Source organism: Trichoplusia ni (assembly GCF_003590095.1).
Source record: "Trichoplusia ni isolate ovarian cell line Hi5 chromosome 21 unlocalized genomic scaffold, tn1 tig00003288_group20, whole genome shotgun sequence".
NCBI lineage: Eukaryota > Metazoa > Arthropoda > Insecta > Lepidoptera > Noctuidae > Trichoplusia > Trichoplusia ni.
In genome coordinates this window covers 7,529-27,585 of record NW_020799851.1, presented here as the reverse complement: position 1 = coordinate 27,585, position 20,057 = coordinate 7,529, and the positions used below count along the sequence as shown (strand labels likewise).

General features: G+C 35.7%; 1 protein-coding gene across 2 annotated transcripts; it reads right to left on the bottom strand.

Moving 5' to 3' along the window:
- Positions 1 to 1,883: 1,883 nt before the first annotated feature.
- LOC113506664 (ensconsin-like) lies at positions 1,884 to 12,811 on the bottom strand. 2 transcript variants are annotated; one of them, XM_026889493.1, is made up of 6 exons: positions 12,612 to 12,811; positions 4,963 to 5,094; positions 4,235 to 4,307; positions 3,661 to 3,743; positions 2,721 to 3,267; positions 1,884 to 2,340 (listed from the first exon to the last, which is right to left on the bottom strand). In XM_026889493.1, exons 1-5 carry the CDS (start codon positions 12,777 to 12,779, stop codon positions 2,725 to 2,727), a joined length of 999 nt encoding a protein of 332 aa, XP_026745294.1. In that variant the 5' UTR covers positions 12,780 to 12,811; the 3' UTR covers positions 1,884 to 2,340; positions 2,721 to 2,724. The 2 variants fall into 2 exon arrangements, with proteins under 2 accessions (XP_026745294.1, XP_026745296.1); XM_026889495.1 differs by having other exon boundaries at positions 3,676 to 3,743.
- Positions 12,812 to 20,057: the final 7,246 nt, after the last annotated feature.

The following is a 20,057-nucleotide window of genomic DNA, read 5'->3' as shown; positions in this document are numbered from 1 at the left end:
ATAGCCAGTCGGTTTTAAAGTTTTATTCTATCTGGCAACTCATATTTGTTTGCGAAACATATGAAAATTTGAAGGTGTAAGTCGCCCCCATATAAAAAATGTCTAAAACTTTACTCTTTACATCTAAGACCTATTTATTTACAATACACTGCACTGAGGTAACGGCCCGCGAGAGCCTTTGTACTGTATTCTTTATTTCCTGTCTAATTATATTAATAATATCATCATACTGTCCAATATGTCTGCCTAACTTCTTTACGTATCTAAAAATCTATTATAACAATATCTTATATATGTAATAACTATTATTATTATTTATTATTAACAATGGTTTTCGATTATTGGCACGTCACTGACTCGAGATAATTATTGTATGGAATAGCTACGACCGCATCGGAAACGGGCCATCCGAAGTGTTGAGGTTATATATCCTGAGATATAAAAGTCAACTCTTTCCATTTTTAATCCATTTTTTTTAATATCACAATCCTAACTAGGCCCATTTTGATGCGGTTCGACAAAGGAGATAGACGACTTGAAATCTCCGACTAATACTAAAATGATGGCAAGACATTAAACTAAAATGGCAACACTGATTCATTTTTCGAACAAAAAATAAGAATTTGTAAACATAACTGTTTAAAATCTACCTCTTCGCAGCATTAACTATTCCATACAATTAATATATTTTTAAGACTAGGTTTAACCCTTCGTTTCGCTTATAAACTTTAGAGACAATATTGAGCGTGTCTTACTTATCGATAAGTTTTCAAAAGAGCTTTATCGATTAGTCTAAAAAAACAAATCCCAGCACTAATAAGGTTTAAAACGGAGGGTAGTCCTAAAGTTTAGAAGCAAAACGGCCGTCATTTCAGAAACGACGCCCGATACGCCCACTCGTAACTGTCTCACGAATATTACACACGATCATGAAAAACTACCATTTTAGCAGATTTTATAATTATGGTAGCTTATTGTGCTGGGCTACCTTAGTTTAATAACACAGGTATTCCGGTAAAACTAGAATCAGAATCCAACATGGCTTGTTAAAAAGCTACAACAATTCTTAGCTTATTTATTTTTTCAGCTGGCAACGTGTATAATATTCGTGTATACAGTTTCAGCCCCTGAAAACTGTCAGACCATCGGTCCTAAGTACTATATTAATTAAAAAAGTATGCTTCATTCATTTGGCAGTATTGCATCGGTATCGTTGCGTCAAGTGCCATCGCAAAAAATAAAATAAACGGCTTTAAAGAACCTAATTATTTGCATTGACAATAAAAAAATAAACGAGTTTTTTAGCTGCAAAATACATTTTTAAAATACTATATTAATACTGACATTAATAATTAATAAGACCTGTCTTACAGACTTACAAAATACTTCAAAAAGAATAATAAACCCTCGATAAATACTTGACGCAACTTGTCCCCTCCCTACGAGCTGCCACAGATAATACTATAAAAAACGCAGCGTTTTTTACGGACTTAAGCACTTCCCTTAGACTAAAGAAAAAAAAACATAAAAAATAAGCTATAGACAAATGTATAACGAATACAAAAATAACTTCGTAATCACATTAAACGTGGCCTTATCGAGGCCGTGGACTGGCCTACCTCGAGGCTTTGTTATAGGACAGAACATTGGCCTAGACGCATTCTCTTAGAACGCACCTAAAAGTACCACATTTTGATATTTCTTTATTTGTCCTTTCTTTGGCCCTTACATCCTTTTAGGCTATAAGGGACAAATAGCCTTTCAAAAAAGGTTTATTGGCCTTCACGATTCAAAAATTCAGTCCTTATTTTATAACATTTGAAAACCTAAGAAGGCTCCAAAATATATAAACACTAGACAAGGCGGCATCTATCATAATATTGCTTAACTCGTTGTTCAATAAGGCCTTCCATTGGCCTATTTGCTTGTTAGTCCACGGCCTCAGCCTGGCCTAAGGCCTAGCAATAAATAATTAAAAATGTAAATAAACACCAATCATTGCCTTTTGTATAATTGGTGACTACTTTTAAGAATTATTGCAATTTTCGTTTAAAACCATTTATATATAAAAAATCCTACTCGGATTTCGTCAAATGTCACTTTAAAGGTTTTTGCAAAAACAACCTTTCGCGCATGCCTTAAAGTTGCTTTTACAACGCATTACCAAAGTTTTTTTTTTATATATAAATGTTTTAAATGGTTTAGTCTAGTGTCAACCGCTGAGGAATATTTAGGTAACTACATTAGATGGCACGTTTTAACTAGATAACACTCTGCTGTGCGACTTGTAAGTGCTCGAAGCTAACTGTGGGATGACGGCGTTCCGTACTGCTGCGCTATCTGAGATGGGAAAATCATATGAATAATACGTATTATATTAGTTTTAGCAGAAAAAACCTGTCTTTCTACTGACCAAGTTTTGATTTGCCTAGTAGTGGGAAACAGAAAAGGTTGTCGAAAAAATCACAAATCATTCTAAAGCCCAGACTTCTCTCTTGATCTTTTGCTTGTGAGTACGAAACGTGAGTTTTTGAATGTAGAAAAAAATTCAAAAGATTTTAAGTTCGATAAATCGATAAATATGTATCGGTAGATTACAATTTTTTTAACGTATTTAACTGACAATTACTCTTAATATATAATGATTCCATATGACTGCAAGTTTGTGACATTCGACAGTTAAAATGTTTTAATTTTAACTGTGGTATTAAGCTACTCACCACATCACTTAGCGCTGGCTTTCTCCAAGAAGTCCATCTTCAATCTGAGCTCGATGAGGAACAGCTGCTTCTGGAGCGAGAAGATCTCCTCCTTCTGCCGCAGCTCCATGTTGAGGATCTTCATCTTGGCCTCGTGCTCCCATATCGCGTGTTGCCTCTTCGCCGTGAAGTACAGCCTCTCCTCCTCGGTGGCACTCCCACAGTCTTGCTTGATCTGCTCTTCCAACTTCTCCTGACCCTCATGCCCATTCTTTCGTTTAATATCGTCTAAGTTACTCAAATTAAGCGGAGTATTAGAAAATTCGTTGAGTTTCTGTAGGAAGTTCTGCTGTATCCTGGCTTGTTCGATCGCTTGGAGGGGTTGGCGAGGATGGGGAGGGGGGCAGCAGGGGGGTGAGGGAGTGGGGGCGGAGCGCGGGGAGTGCGCGCGGAGGGGGGCGGAGGCCGGGGAGGGGGGGGACTGCGGGATGATGGTCACGTGCGGCTCCAGGACGTTGGGCATCGTGTCTTCGCTTTCGTTCGTACTTGATAGTCGGCCGTTTGTCATCTGTTGGCAAAGAGAATTATGTTTATTGAACCAATTGAACAAGTTCCTGGAAACTGTGGTGTGGAGTTCAGATATATTGTTCGAAAAAATAATAGAAAATAATTTATACATTAGTATAACATTAGTGACATTTTGTCAATAAGATATACCGTTAAATCGGGGAAATATCGATAATGGATTCGATTCATACTTCGGGCCAATAGTTTTAAAATGAGCAACGATTGTTAGTCACGTGTCTGAGCGTAATTATCAACAATGCGTTAGTCTTCAGAAACATATATATATTTATCGCTTGAACCACTACTCATACCAAAAACTTCCCTTAGTTTGTCACTAGATGGCGTTGTATGAAAAGCTGTAGCTACATTATAATGTATGGAGTTCTGGACATACTCGTATCACACTCACGTTAACAGGCGTGTGGTCCTCATCCTTCCCGCTCAGGTCCGCGCTGGTGGTAGCTTCGCACTCCTCGTCTGCAAACAGAACAAGCAAATATGAATCCTACTGTCCTAATAATACGACTCATTTTTGCGTACCGCCACCCGTGTGGGTAATCATAGCACGCACACATAGAGACACGCGCACTGATGAGTTGAATATCTGTATTAACATTATAAAGGCGAAAGTTTGTATGTATGGATGTTTGTTACTCTTTCACGCAAAAACTACTGAACGGATTTAGGTGAATTTTAGTGCACTGGTAGTTTATAACCTGGATTAACACATCCAGATGCTATAACGGCAGTTCTGGATTCGATTCTCATCTCGGACAAGTGTCTGTGCGATGTGCACATGATAAAATTTACCTATAAATAATAATTATCATAATTACAAGTTTTGTATAGTTTGAGACTAGATGGCGTTGTGTGAAGGTTATAATATTATTAAATGCGAATATAGAATGTGAATTGGGTGCGAATATTATTAAACATATTTAAGAGAAGGGGGTACAATGTGTATTTACCTTTAACATCTAGCGGGTGTATGTTCTGCCAGAGCATGCCGTCCAGCAGGCCCGGCGCCTCTGACTGCGTTTGCTGAAATGTTACCAATTAATCATTAATGGCAAAATATAGCAGAATAAAGAATTTGTTTTTAACTTTTAGAGTTTTAGCACGTGACCTAAGCGAGAAGGTTTGATCCATAGATGCTACGATATAATTATAGATTATAGATATCGATAGATTGCTCTAAAGTTACAGACAAAAAAATTAAAGAGATGAAAATAGGCTTTTTCCCGGGGTGAAACGCTAACGAAGTCTCCGAGGGTAAGACGTAAGGATATGTGGCATTGTCGCCGCCTAAAAAACACTCCGAGCCTCTGCAACTACCCTGAGCCAAAACAGAATCGCTTGGACAAGTTCTGCGCGACTCTAGCTTAACCTGACCTAGAGACTTTCGGTCACACGCCTCACCCCTCTAAATAAGATCTCTACTCCACTTTACACAATTTCTAGCTACTATTATATAAATGCGGGCAATATCACATACATTGTTCTGAACCCAAAGTAAGTTGCTAAAGCACTTGTGTTATGGAATCCAGATATAACGAAGGTACCACAAACACCCAGACCCGAGACGATGTAAAAATGTAAGTTTTTACATTGGCCCGACCGGGGATCGAACCCAGGACCTCAGAGCTAGCGATAACTTGAAACCGGTGCGTACGCCACTCGACCACGGAGGTCGTACCTGAGTATCGTGCGCGCGCATCTTGCACTTCTTCTTGTAGTTCTCGTACCACATCTTGACCTGCGCGGGCGTGCGCGGCCGCTCGCCGCCGCACCGTTTGTTCACCTCCTCGCATATTGTCGACCACACCAACTGTAATCATAATATTTATGTCTTTTTTACCGTTTCACTCCCGGGAAAACTTTATGAAGCGTAGGTACACGGGGACACAGGTCCAACTTGCAGAGGCCTTGATAAGAACTTTAATATATAATGTGATGGGGTATCTACACATACTGATTTTTTATATTTTTGTCCGTATTTTTAATATCGACTCTTAGGGTCTACGAAGTTCGCAGAGACGGCTAACTTCATGAGAAGAGAGCCGGTCCTTTTTAGCGGCGTACACGGGGACACAGGTCTAGCGTGCAGAGGACTTGTTGAGAACTTTTTTTTAATGTTATAGGGATCATTCAATCCCGCTCTAAGACAGAAGAGAACAGCGAACAGACATGAAGAAACTCAAATAGATGCAACAAAAAAAACTTGAATGTTCGACAAAAAAACACGCGGCATAAGGATTTAACTCCTTAGCCCATGAAAAATGACAATATGAATACATTTGCTACTTACATAATTATACAACTGACTCTGATGCTCCATTACAAAATATGTATGTGAAAACTAATTAAATGAACTGATCCTCCTCAATTAATTAATTTGTCAACTTAACACTGTTTTCAATCAAATGACATTGTTTTATGAAAGTATTTACGTAGCAGAGTGGCTACATCTAGGGTTGTCAGTTAACCAAACTTTATAGCCAGAAAAAACGAGCCAGTTTGGACAGACAATAGGGCAAAAATCCGAACTTTCAACCTTGTGTGGGTTTTGAGTAATGGGCACATACATAATCTCTACTTATATTATAAATGTGAATGTAAGTTTGTTTGTTACGCATCCACGTGTTAAATGCTTGACCGATGGTTGTGAAACTTTGCATGTATTCTTGGAAGAATTAGAACTAACATAAAGTTTGTTTTGATTTATCTTAAAAAAAAAAACAGGATGATACTTTTCAGAGATTTCGCACGCAGGCAGAGCCGCGGCTTAAAACTAGTTAGTTTATAAAATCAATCCTTTTCTAGTATCACCATAAATCTTGTTTAATTCCAATGAAATAAAGTCGAATGCCAAGTTAGACTCATAAAATCCAGAAACCATTTAGTTTGTCCGGACAAACAATTAAAAAGTATGTCCAGTTTTATTCGGACGCTTGACAACCCTAGCTACGTGGATATTTCATGCTCAATACGCAATTTTGAAGCTATGCTTATAAAGCAAATGTTATAATTATTTACAAGATTTTTGTAAATAGGTATAATTTAATTGCTTGGTGTCATAGATATAGGTAAACACATTAGCAGTAAGGTAGATATATCAAAGATTTCTTTTTTTGGGTTGCGTAAGCAAAGGCTATAACACTGGAAACATATTACTGAGGCACCGTTGGCGTTGAAATATGTCAAGGAGTATTTTTTTTAAGACTTTATTATACCATTTATTTATCGGGGAAAGTATGTTTGTGTGCAGAAAACCTTTTTTATAAACACGCTCTTTATATAAACATTCAGTTGAAGTTTGCACGGATAAGATACATATGTGCTAATTAGATAATTTCTAATTAAAAATAGGTCTTCGTAAGAGAAAATATACACATTATCTTAATCAATTCGATATTCTTATAGAGAAGATAAAAAATAAACACCGATTATAAAAATTCCATTGTATCACTCTAAAAATGAGAATTTATCATATCTTTAAAAATGGATTCTTAAAGATAAAATCATGTAGACAAGACAATTAGTAACTAAGACCAAATTAATAAGGTTTATTGCGGTCTAAAGGACCAGAGAGTGAGTTTTATCATCATCATCATCATCATCATCAGCCAATATTCGTCCACAGCTGGACATAGGCCTCCCCAACCACACGCCATCGAGATCTATCTTCGGCTGCTCATATCCAGCTCCTGCTGTCTTGCTCAGATCATCACTCCATCGTGCCTGAGGACGTCCTACACTACGTTAAGTGAGGTTACTTAGGACAGAATCCAAGTTCTGTATCAATAGTATTGATAGACTGTTACTTTGGAAGCCGAAGTTGGAACTACGGTCAATTGACAGTTCATGACTAATTATATACATCGCTTTTTGATCTTAGTTTGGTACGAGAGTAACATTTCAGGATGATATGGAAAGTCGAATTAAAATGACAAAGAAAAATACGGTTTTCGGGTTTTCAAATTGCTGTTTTCATAAGCAAAAGCACCAGAAGAAAATCGATGAATCTATCCATCTGAACAGCAAATGCAACTTTTAGGCAGGAATGGTGTCAAATAAAAGTGTGTGTCAATTTTGATATACACATAGAAGTCGTTGCTTTAGAAATATACATCAAACATGCGCCTTTTTAAGTAATACCCCGAAATATTGAAATTTAATGCCGCATTTTAGGGTAAAAAAGACCAATTTGTTTTTCAACCAACTTCAAAGAGTATTATATTCTCAATTCGTCTGTATTTCTTTTAAATTTTTCAAACATCGTGCTGATGTTGAAAAATTTGTTAGACAAATTTTGTCGGTTATTTTTATTAAACGTGAAATAGCTCATTTGGTACCATAAATTTGTATCAAATTTGGCTCAGACCTAAGTAGTTTTTATTGTTAAAAAACAATATTCTATTAAAAGGCCAAGAAAAACCGCCGTGTATACTAGTATAATTAACTGCGCATTTAAACTTAACACGCGCTTAAGTAACCGTACACCTACTGTCAGCAAGTTGGCGCATACTGCTGACCGTACGAAACTGCCACGTGTAAACATTTGTGATAATTAATTATATTATTGATAATAAACCTTGACATTTAGAATATTTGCCAGTTTTTCATGATTTCTAGATAATTTTAAAACATTCAAGTTTTAACTGTTTTCCTGTTTTAGTTTTAAGTATATTCTTATTTATGATTAGTTAAGTTATCCTTGTTTTTATTTTATAACTATGATGATGGATTTTATTGATGATGTAAAATAATCTCCATACATTGTAAATGATAAACTGTATGTTCTTTTTGTAGTTAAACTAAACGATATAGGTTGATATTATTTGGCACCGTTATTTATATTAAATAAAAATGTTCGTTAATCTGTCTAAACGTTGACTGAACGGTTGAATCAATATGACTAATTTTAATCCTAAAATATTTGCAGTAGTCCAGAGAAGGTGTAAACGGCGAGAAAATATGGAAAGATGCAGAAAAAACAATAACAAATTCCCATGTAAACAGCTCTTCCTAGTTTCTAGTCAAACTTTTGTCATACTTGGATGGCTGTCACAGTTTGGAATATAAATTAAAAATAACTTTATTATGTTGTCCATACTAATATATAAAGCTGAAGAGTTTGTTTGTTTGTTTGAACGCGCTAATCTCAGGAACTACTGGTCCAAATTGAAAAATTCTTTTTGTGTTGAATAGACCATTCATCGAGGAAGGCTTTAGGCTATAAACAATCACGCTGCGACTAAAAGGAGCTAAGATACAATGGAAAATGTGAAAAAATCCGGGCAGGTATACCTAAATCATAACTTTTATCTTCTACCCACGGGGACGAAGTCGCAGGCAACAGCTAGTATAATATAATATGGGGCAGTTCATTACGGGGAAAAACGTTAAATTACTACGGGATCTAGGGAGGAAGACTCGAAGGAATTTACTAAGAATAGTAAAAATGTAGTATTTTTCGTCTAGTGTTGTAAGAAAGTGACAGCATGCTATTTTGTGGCGTTTGTTGCACCGTTTCTCAGCCAAGGGTGGGAGATAAAGAGTGCTGTCTCATAATTTGAATCTTTGACGTTGAAGAAGTGTATTCTAACTTGAATTAATAGATTTTGACTTTTAATGGTTGATTATCCCAGCCTATTAATTATACCCTGGTAGGCCCTCTGGTCTCTCTTCCACAAACAATATGGAAACAACCAGATTTCAAGAGTTGCTGAAAATTTTGCTGCTGAGTAACAAGGTATATTGGGAAAATTTCTTTCTGACAAACGTGAACGGAATTTAACCGATGTAGTCAATGTGACGATGGACAATATGATAGCATATCGTAACTTTCTATCAATTCGAAATACCTACAAACACATCATCAATAATAAACGGACAACATGAAGGCTGATATTATTATAACCAAACAGAGTATCCGCGGTTTAATTTTATGCGAATTTCTAATATCTGAAAACCCATGTTTTTAATGTCACTCCATTAAAATATTATCAAAATCGGTCCAGCCGTTTTTATAGTTATGAATTGCATTGTCATTGGGTTTGAAGCTACCCTGAAAATTAAAGCCTGATATCTTATCGGGAAGTGCCTTAAGTTGAGTTGAAAAAATCCAATCAGAACGACAAACAAACAAGTAGAAAAGTGAGATTTCGAATTTGAGATTAAAAGTAGGATTTCGATAAGGTCCAAAGGACCACAATGCCCAACATACGTAAACATCTATTTTTATAGATTACGTAATATCAATTGAGATAACTGCTGCCGTTAAGTTAAAGATAACGGCTGACGTAGTTAACTACTGTTAAAGATAATAGTAATGATTGATAGCGGTTATCTAATCGTATCGCTTAACTGTATCTTTTTGATAACGAAAAGGAATTTAATTAGAAGCCGATCCAGTTAATTGCGTTTCCGTGAGGCATGGTTATTGATTGTTAGTTAAAATGCGCGGTTTTGTCTGTGTTCTTAGCTTATATTGGTCGAAGTATGACATTTTATGGAAAACTAGCTTTCCGCCCGCGGCTTCACCCGCGTCGAGGTCGGTTATATCGCGTTTCCAAGAGAACTCTTCAAAAGTCCGGGATAAAAACTATCCTCTATTCTTTCTCAAGGTCAACTCTATCTCTGTACCAAATTTCATTAAATCAGTTCAGGGGTTTAGACGTGAAAGCGTAACAGACAGACAGAGTTACTTTCGCATTTATAATATTATATTAGTAGGATAGTAGGGATAAGCTTTTGCTCGGGTGCGCAGATATCGACTTTTGCAGGTAGAACTGGCAAATGTCCTTTTATCGACGTTTACAGTATCAAGTTATACAAAATTTTATCACAATCTGTTCAGCCGTGCCATTTTTTGAGCCGATAACCGGATGCATTCGGTTAGACTGGATGTCAACCCCAGCATACTTAAGGGAGTGATAATGAGGGGTCATATAGCAAAAAATTACATTAAAAAATATGGTACCTTAAAATCGTTTTTGATATCATCAGAAATATATACGATTTTAAAAGTAATTATCGATTAAACTAAAAAAGTTTATGTCTTATATTAATTTACGAGAAATGCCTATTTGGGAGATTAATTAGAATTATTAGGCACGTACTTCTTAATACCTTGTCAATGATAGATCGATTTAAAAAATAGATTAAAAGAGATAGAATTAGCCGCAGCTGAGTACCAGTGTTTTACAAGGAGCGACAGCCTATCTGACCTCCTCAACCCACTTACCTGAGCAACACGATACTCCTTGGTTAGACTGGTTGTCAGACTTTTCAAGCTGCTGACTACTAGCAAGTAGCAACGACTGTGAAAGATGTATGAATAACGGCTGGGACCCACAATTTAACGTGCTTTCCAAAACACAGAGAGGAATAACCACCCATCCACGGACCGACCTTATCGAGTGTAGCTTAACCTATGATCGATCTTACAGCCCACGAGCTCGTCATCAAATCAGTTCCATATCATTATAAAATTGCATTGTCACGCAATATCCGTATGCATAATTTTTTTATCTTGATGTTAAACAGGGACTTAGTCAAGTTTAATATGCAAGGAGTTATGAAAGACAAAGAAAATTGAAAAAAAAAAAAAAAAAAACACTGCACAGATTAAGGCTGCGTTTTCACCAGAGATGTGCGAGGATGCGTACGAAGACTCGCTTCATTTACCTCGCTTCAGCTCTGCTCTGTTGGAACGGCTCAGCGCACATCCTCGCACGACACATTTCCACACATCTCTGGTAGAAACGCAGCCTTAGTTACCGTTAACTTAAACAAATACGTCAAAAATTACGTTTCTTATCGTATTTCAGATTCTGGGTATCTTACTCGCACTAATCCGTGGCTATCAGTAATGGCTTACGTATCTCAGTTGCCAGCGAACTTCACACAACACAAATCAATTTAAAAACTATCCTATGTAGTAATCCAGATTATAAACTATCTGTGTACCAAGTTTCATCTGAATCCGTTCAGTGGTTTACGGGTGAAAGAGGAACAAACATCCATGTATCTTACAAACTATCGAGTTTATAATATTAGTAGGATAGAGAATATAAAAAACAGCGCAATCATTGCTGTCATAGTGATAACTGTTTTTATCGTAATTATAATTTGAGATCTATTGCGTATCTAAATAACGTCATACGAATTCACAATTTGATAACAATAACTTTACGTATTTGACGAACAAATGTGACTTTTACATAGTCAAAGTGAATGGTCCTTTTCCCCACGTCTTTATACACTCACTTTTCTTGTTTGTTTGTCGTTCCGGTTGGATTTTTGCAACTCAATTTTGAGGCACTTCCCTATAAGCTAGCAGGCCGAAATTTTCAAGATAGCTTTAAACCCAATGACAGTGCAATTTACAAGTATACAAACGGCTAGACCGATTTTGATGAAATTTGATTTTTTTGAAATCTATTAATTTTCCTTTTTAATGATTCCGGAACAGCACTCACAAAAGGTGAAGGAAAACTAGATTTCAAATATTAGAATGTGAAATCCCCGCAGTGAGGTAGCGTGGTGATCGATGCTAAAACCTTTTCTATAATAAAAGAAGTATGTAGCAGAGATATTTTAAATAGCAATTTCAATTAGCAATAAAACAATCTCTAAAATCTAATATAAGATAATCTGTGCTCGAAATATATTGACATGTGTAATTTATTGTGTGTTATCAGTTAATAATTGCTAATAATTGCAATCTTGAGATAAGGTCAGTTTTTTGCTAAATCATTGGAATATGACAAATGTTGGTACTTAACCTAAACTGTTGGTGTGTGGTATTATGAGTCACCTTAACTTGAAGAATATTAATAGGAAACATACAATCGACTTTGAATAAAAATTTACTAAGACAAAATTCATCAAATTATGGGACGAATGACAGAAATTTCACATCAGAATAAAGGATAATCAACAAATTCGTTTCATCCAGTCCGAAGTCGCGAAAAACACAAAAAAAATAATCAAAATGCAGAAGAATTGATAACCTCCACCATTTGAAAGTCGGTTGAGAAGCTCCGCGGATCTACGTCACTGCGTTCTTCTATTGGTAAGTACTAAGTTTGTACTAAAGTTTTAAACCAAATTGTTAATAAAGTTATCTTTGCTTTACTAACATAGCTTCAACTTTTTTAAGCTAAAACAGCACAAGTTGACCGATCACAAGTTAAGCAACACATGATGCGATCCGTCATTATATAGATGACCGTCAACGTAGGAAGTCCGGCTTTTTGTGGCTACAAGGTTAAGCGACCTAGCGACCCTATTCCCGCCTGGTGTCCTAGTGTGGGTACGGACTACGGAGTTACGGACCTGTTTGCTCCTGTTGGTGGCGTTGTTGGAGCGGCCCTGTCGCAACACGTCGCGGTGTCGCGCGATCAGCTCCAGCACGGTCCTCTTCTCCAGCTCGGTGAAGTTCTTGGAGCGCTCCTTGTGGCCGCGGCGAGCGCGGAACGATGTGGACGTGCTGCGCGTTGACATATCAATCTGATGACAACATACAAACAGTTTAGATCGAAGAAGAAATTTATTTATTTGCTTACTACACAATGGAGCAAAGAGATAAGTAATAATAATTAGGGCAATTTTCACACAACGCCATCTAGTCTCAAAGTAAGAAAAGTTAGTTAGACGACTGATAAACATACTTTTATATTTCTAAATACATACATAGGTATTATAGTTAAATTACACCCAGACACAGAACAAATGATGTTCACACACAAACATTTGTCCTGGTTGGGAAAAGAACCTACGTCCTCCGGTATGACAATCAGGGTCACTAACCACTAGACCAACAGGAAAGTAAGCAACAGTAAGATAGAATGACAGGCAAAATAATGTGCTCACTTATAAATTTCGAGAATCTTTAAAACTAAATTTTCCCTTATGCTATATTAATAGGAGCTGAGCAGTGATCAACGATACTATAAAAGCGGGGAGAAGATACGTGAACTCTAAAACTTATTAAATAATCCTAACTTATATCTTCATAACCACGCCACGCAGACGAAGTCACGCGCTATAGCTAGTATTGTATACACAGTTATGTCAATAACTACTACATTTAAAACTTAAGACACTTATTTTGCAAACAAGATTAGCATGTAACATATAATAAACTACAATTTTATGCTTAAGAAAGTAGATACATGTAAATTACATTAATTTCGCGGTTCATTTATTTGATTAGCTTTTTAAAACTTTCTATTTGAATTTGATTTGTAATACCGACCTATGATTGTTACACGGCCTCTTTTAAAAAACTGCAACTTATTTGACAGGTTGTGGTATAATTCTAATTACTATCTACTTAATAACTACTTACTATCTAATTAATAAAATACTAGCTTTTGCCCGCGGATCCGCTCGCTATAATTCCATAGGAACATTAAATCGGGATAAGAACCACGTGTTAATCCTTGTTACAATATACACGGTAATTTTTTAGTCGTCTTACAAAAGGAGCCCAGTTCATGTATCCGACGTAAAATACCCCTAGGCGCGATTATTATTTTCTTATAATCAACTAAGACAATAAGTTTGAAGAAAAATTAAACAAGAGAAATCTGAAAATACTCTTAAAAATGATAAAGGCGCCGCCGCCCGCGCCCCTCACGATTGTTACAAGGCTCGGACCGCGCTCGCAACAGAGCTGTGTTTCTAAAAAACTACGAATTGCATCATATTTTTGAATAAAAATTGCATTTTAAACTTATTCAAATCTCATCACAGTGTATACTATCTGCGTACTAAGTTTCGTCTAAATCCCTTTAGTGGTTTTTGCGTAAAAGAGCAACAAACATCCATACATAGGCACAAAGTTTCGCATTTATAATATAAGTAGGACAAAGAAATGTTTAATTAGTTTAAAATGACTATTTCAGGTAGGGGACCGCGGCAGGCAGAATTGAGTTGATTGTTGATGAAACAATACAATAACTTATTACATGTCAATTTTTTTTTAAAACTATCTCATTTTATAAAGTTAAAATGAAAGGACCAGGAAATTCAGTTTCTGCGCCCAAAAGGACCACTACCGGTACTATATTTCCAAAAAAGTTCAGCTCCCGTTGTCGAAGCGAGATAGCACACCACTCGGCGACTACTACATAGCGGCATCTCTCTCATTCACTAGACTACTCGTACTTTATTATCTTACTAGCTTTTCGCCCGCGGCTTCGCCCGCGTCGATGTCGGTTATATCGCGTTTCCAAGAGAACCCTTCAAAACTCCGGGATAAAAACTATCCTATGTTCTTTCTCAAGGTCAACTCTGTCTCTGTACCAAATTTCATTAAAATCGGTTCAGTGGTTTAGACGTGAAAGCGTAACAGACAGACAGACAGAGTTACTTTCGCATTTATAATATTAGTAAGGATAGGCGCGAAATAAGAGCATAATAAAAACCATTAGGAGTGCTACTTAACTCACATAGAAGTAAAACTACTATTAATAACGTTAATGTATTTAACAGTATTTTCGAGTTTAACTTTAAAAACCTGATATTAATTAGCAAAAAATAAAGTGTCGCCTAATAAGGAAGTAAAATATTAGGGTTGGCACTGGATAGAAAGCTTTTTGTAATCTATACTAATATATAAAGCTGAAGCGTTTGTTTGTTTGTTTGAACGTGCTAATCTCAAGAACTACTGGTTCAAATTGAGTTGAATAGACCATTCAGCGAGGAAGGTTTTAGGCTATATACCATCACGCTGCGACTAATAGGAGCAAAGATATAATTCCTAACATATATATTCAAACCACGCGGACGAAGTCGCGGGCAACAGCTAGTGCTATATAAATTTTGATATATTATAAACTGGTAATGTTAGGTTGCGATGATGGAATATCAGGAACTACTGAACCGATTTTGAAAATTCTTTTAACAATACACAACAAGCTTTTTTGCGATTTTCAGAGGGCTAATTATATGTATACCAGCCCGAAAACCCGTACAGATAAATTATTTGATAAGTAATTGACATTTGTAAAAAAAATAAACTATTAAATAATCTGAAGTGATTTTATATCCGTAGGCGTAACGAAACTAGTATTTAAGATTTGTTAAATGAATATCAGGTTTTATTATTAAAGACTACCTACCTGTTAAGCGATTTCGTTTTTAGTTTAAAGAGAAGCCGATTTTGTGCCATATTTAATTACTGTTTTGCTTTTATTCATAAAAGCGTGATGCTACCTCGATAACTGGGCTATCTAACACAAGAAGTTCTTCAAATCAGACCAGTTGTTCCAGAGATTAGCATGTTCAAACAAACAAACTCTACAGCTTTACAGTTTTAAGTATTTATTTACACGAGCTCTAAATAGATCTTTTTTAAAAGCTAAAAAAGCAACGAACCTGCACCTCATGACAAATCCATGCGTAGCAATGCTACAATTTTTTTTAATTATTCTTATTTTTTTTCTAAACGTGACAGCCCTGACAAAAGTAATCTATTTATTTATCACTCTAGTATTTATTTATTTATAGCCATTGCACCATTGAACTAGAATTTCTAATTTTTATATAAATGAGTTTTCAAAAATACATACACTCACAAATATTTGTAATACCTAGGTTTTTTTACTACATCTAATGATATTATAATTCTGTTTAGTAAGTCAGACAGATTTCCAAATAACTAAAAGTATTTTTCTGTAAAAAAATGTTTTTTTTTTAATCTGTGTTTGGATTCGGATAGTTGGCAAAGGAAAAATCAGAATGAAATGAATACTCTAGACAAGCCACTTATAGTTGTAAACTTTTTATGACTCGCCGTAAAATGAAACAGGGAATATTAACAACTTTATCTAGAACTAATTTATTAGTTTGACTAAATATATGAGGATAATTTTATTATATGAAATAAATAATTTTATTCTGCTCTACATTCGTAACAAATTATTAAAAAGAAAAAAATGAAAAACTAAAATGACCCTACGGCACATACCCTAGCAAGCATTGCTCATTTATTTTTATTTAGCATCTTCAATCAATTCAGCCAATCGTTTTCTTATTAGAGCGGCAAAAAAAATGCATCAAGTGTGAAAATCTTACTGTCTAGCTATTATGCTTCATGAGACTAGATAAAATTAAATACCACCAAACGTGGCAAGCATTAACAATAAAATATTCGCTACATACTTATAACAAAACTCTATGTGTCATGGTTGTTTGACATTCCGGTAACATTCGAGCAAGCAAACACAAAAAGAGTATTGAATTAGGCTGGTTGCATACTTGCGATTTCGCTTAGATACTTCTAGATTTTTGACTATTTCACTGTTAAGTGGCTGTAGAGAATTTATACGTTTCATTTCGTATTGAATTGTGTCTATAAAGATATGTGTTTGTGAATAGTTATTTAGTTTTCTAGAAGAAATAAGCTTGGGATCCGCATCTTTCGATATGGGCTTTCATAGTCAAAATCCAGATCAAAAAGTTTTGATTTCAAGTAGGTCGTTTTTCCAGGCGCTTTTAAAACGTTATAGTAACGACTCCAGTTGCGAGGTTCCAAAGTGTCATTCCTAGGCACCGGCAAGAAATATTAGTTAGTCTTTTAAAAGCACTGTTATAGTAACAATGATATATCCTACTTACATAGTAAATGATTTCAATTCTATATCAAATTATTCAATACTTTCATCGATTGTTCAGTATTTTTGTTGCAATACTCCATAAAATTCAGCTTCAAATATTTGTTAGATGGTTTTATTACGAATACTAGCTGACCAAGGAAACGTTATTGTGCCGTATAGGTAAATAGATCCTAGGGAATATCTGGTAAAGAAACTTAACTACACTTAGCAATTATTATTAGAGGGGAAAAAAATAAATGTTGTCCGATATTCCAACCTAACAAATACGCACAAAATTTCACGAAAATCGGTTTACCCGTTCCAGAGGAATATCACAAACATTGCGACCAAAGAATTTTATATTTATGCATTAACTGAATAGTCAACACGAACGTCTCTATTTATGTAACCCTGACCGATCTCATCGAGTCCAGTCCTCATCTGGTCACAACTGTATGACGTCGTGCGAATAATTAACGATAAATATCAATTACTATGGAGATTTGAGCGGACCCCGCTAATATACTCATGATCAGCCATCATCTTGTATTTGAGGTCATTTGTGATACACAACACAGCTTTTTGCCGAGACAAGGGATCCCACTAATATTATAAAGGCGAAAGTTTGTGTGTTTGTTTGTTACATCTTCACGTCAAAACGGCTGAACCAATTTTAATGAAATTTGGTATGGAGTTAGCTGACACCCTGGATTAACACATAGGCTACGATTTATTACGAGAAAATATCTTATTTCCTAACCACGCAGACGAAGTCGCAGGTAACAGCTAGTATTTTTATAAAAGTTGGTTAATTCATAAAAATTAATGGAAGTGGTGAAGGAAAATATCTCTTTTAGTAGTTTGTAACTTGTTAGAATTTTTATTTTATTTTTTATTTATTCATTTATCAGAAAGAAATATTTTATAAGATATTTCCAATTTGGTTTAAATGGAATCAGCACTGTGGAATTTAATTCTTGTGCTGTGGAGGGGTTTTAGACACATTCAAGCCACAAAGACACCTAGACTCAGGATAAGCATTCGTGGATCACACAAACGCTTGTGCTACGCGGGGATCGAAACCGCGATACGTTGTGCACAGTGGGATGGCGTGGCGATCTATGACACTCGGCTATTCATTCAGTCGAAATTGTTAATTGTGAAGTGCAAATAAAGTATTGAGAACTTTTTATTTGGCTTTTAGAAATGAAAATTCTATGGGAAAAGTGACATTGAATCTACGGTTTTGAAACAACAAATTTGTAGTCTGGTAATACAGCCAAAATCTGTGCTCAAGATAACAGATATATTAAAACTAATAGCCCAACTTTTCGCAATTGAAGCATCTACAACAGTCGAATTAATATAAAATCTCGGCAAATCGAATTAACCCCATAAAAGGTTCCTTAGCATCAAATAAACTGACATAAGAATTCTTGTAATTCGCTGTAATTTTGAAACCGAAAACAAAATCAAAATCATCCCAACACCCAAATATTAAAACACAATCCCTGACCATGAACTCGCCGAATATAATCTATGGTGTCCCCCAAGGCCGCGCTCGCTATTCGCGACACAGGCGGGTCAACGCGCGACTTAATGTCGGCACGTGTAAGCCATGCATTTGTTAAACCAGAACTCTAGCGATATCTGTGTCTTGTTTTTTATTTAACTCAAATCAATTCGAAATGTTAATGATAAAACCTGTTGTGTTAATATTATGAGTTATTGCGCGATCGTACCTAGATTTTGGCGTTCAGGATTTGTGTTGGACATTCTGCGGTCCTGGTCCTATAGACTCATAATTCCGGTTGAGTTATCTTAGAGCCCTATTTCAAATTACCGCCTAACTGACTACACCCATGGTTAAGTAAGAACCCAATGGTCGCAACGTGTCTCAAGGATCCCTGTGCAAGACAAGCATTTGTGTGATCCCCGAATGCTTGTCCTGAGTCTGAAAAGTCTTGAATGTTTGTTGGAATTTTGTTCGAGCGGCAGACGTCGATGTTCAAAAAATGAGAGAACATTTCAAGGTTTTATTCTTAAATCAATGTAATAATAATTATTTAAGTGTTGGGCAGTAGTCGGAGTTTTCTCGATCCCCAGCTATATCTTTTACTTCTTTAGCGTTTTTGAAATCAACCTTCCTCTTTTAAAGGCACATGTTGGTTTTCTACCATGAATTAAATGTTAGAAACACTTAACAGTTAACTATGGAGTATCAATAAAACTTTATAATAAAACTATGCTACGCAAGGATCGAACCTGCGACACTTTAAACATACGTTCGGCAATACTTATTTTTTAAGTCGAAATTCTATCATAATACTGTTAACACCTTTTATACACGTGTGAACTCCATTCACTGTCACACGCGCCGAGTTTGTACGGATGTCGCATAACTACAGTCGTCTCGTGTAAAAACAGACTAACACACAAACATGTCAATAAAAAACTAGATTATTTACCAGTTCCAAATGACAGTTTATAAATCACTGCGGTTCAGGATAAATGTTTTTCGTTCGATAATTGTATGTGTTTCCGTTATATTTTGAACTTTCGAAGTGAAATCTTTTAATTGCTTTCTATAATTTAAGTGTATCACTAGAAAGGCCTATTCATTATAATTAATTACTATTTTTTGTGTTTGTAGTTTTATAATTATCTTTGCTCTTGCGGCGAAAAAAAAGCAAGTTGTAGTACACTGCGGGTTAACGCAGAAATATGATATTAAAAGAGGTATAATTAATGGCTTTTTTTATGTCAAAACTTTCACACATCGCCATCTAGTGTCAAACGATACAAAGCTTGCATAATGAGTACTAGACAACTGATAAACATACTTATAAATTTCTAAATACATACACAAATAGATAAATATAGTTTTTGGTACTTCACTGCGTTGGCATCGAACCCACAACATAGAAAACACAAATCCATACACACAACCACAAAGCCACCGCGACAAGTATATGTATTTATGCAATATTTTTGCTTCGCAGCATCATTTTAAGTAGAATTCTGAGGAATTAGCATGGCACGTGTAGGATTCGCTTATGGAGGCCGATAACACCAAAAAAAGGTCAAATATCGGCGAAAAAAAAACTGGTTTTGATATAAATAGTACTGATCTCCCGTTAAGTATCTTGTAACTGTATAACTGTAACTATTGATTGAG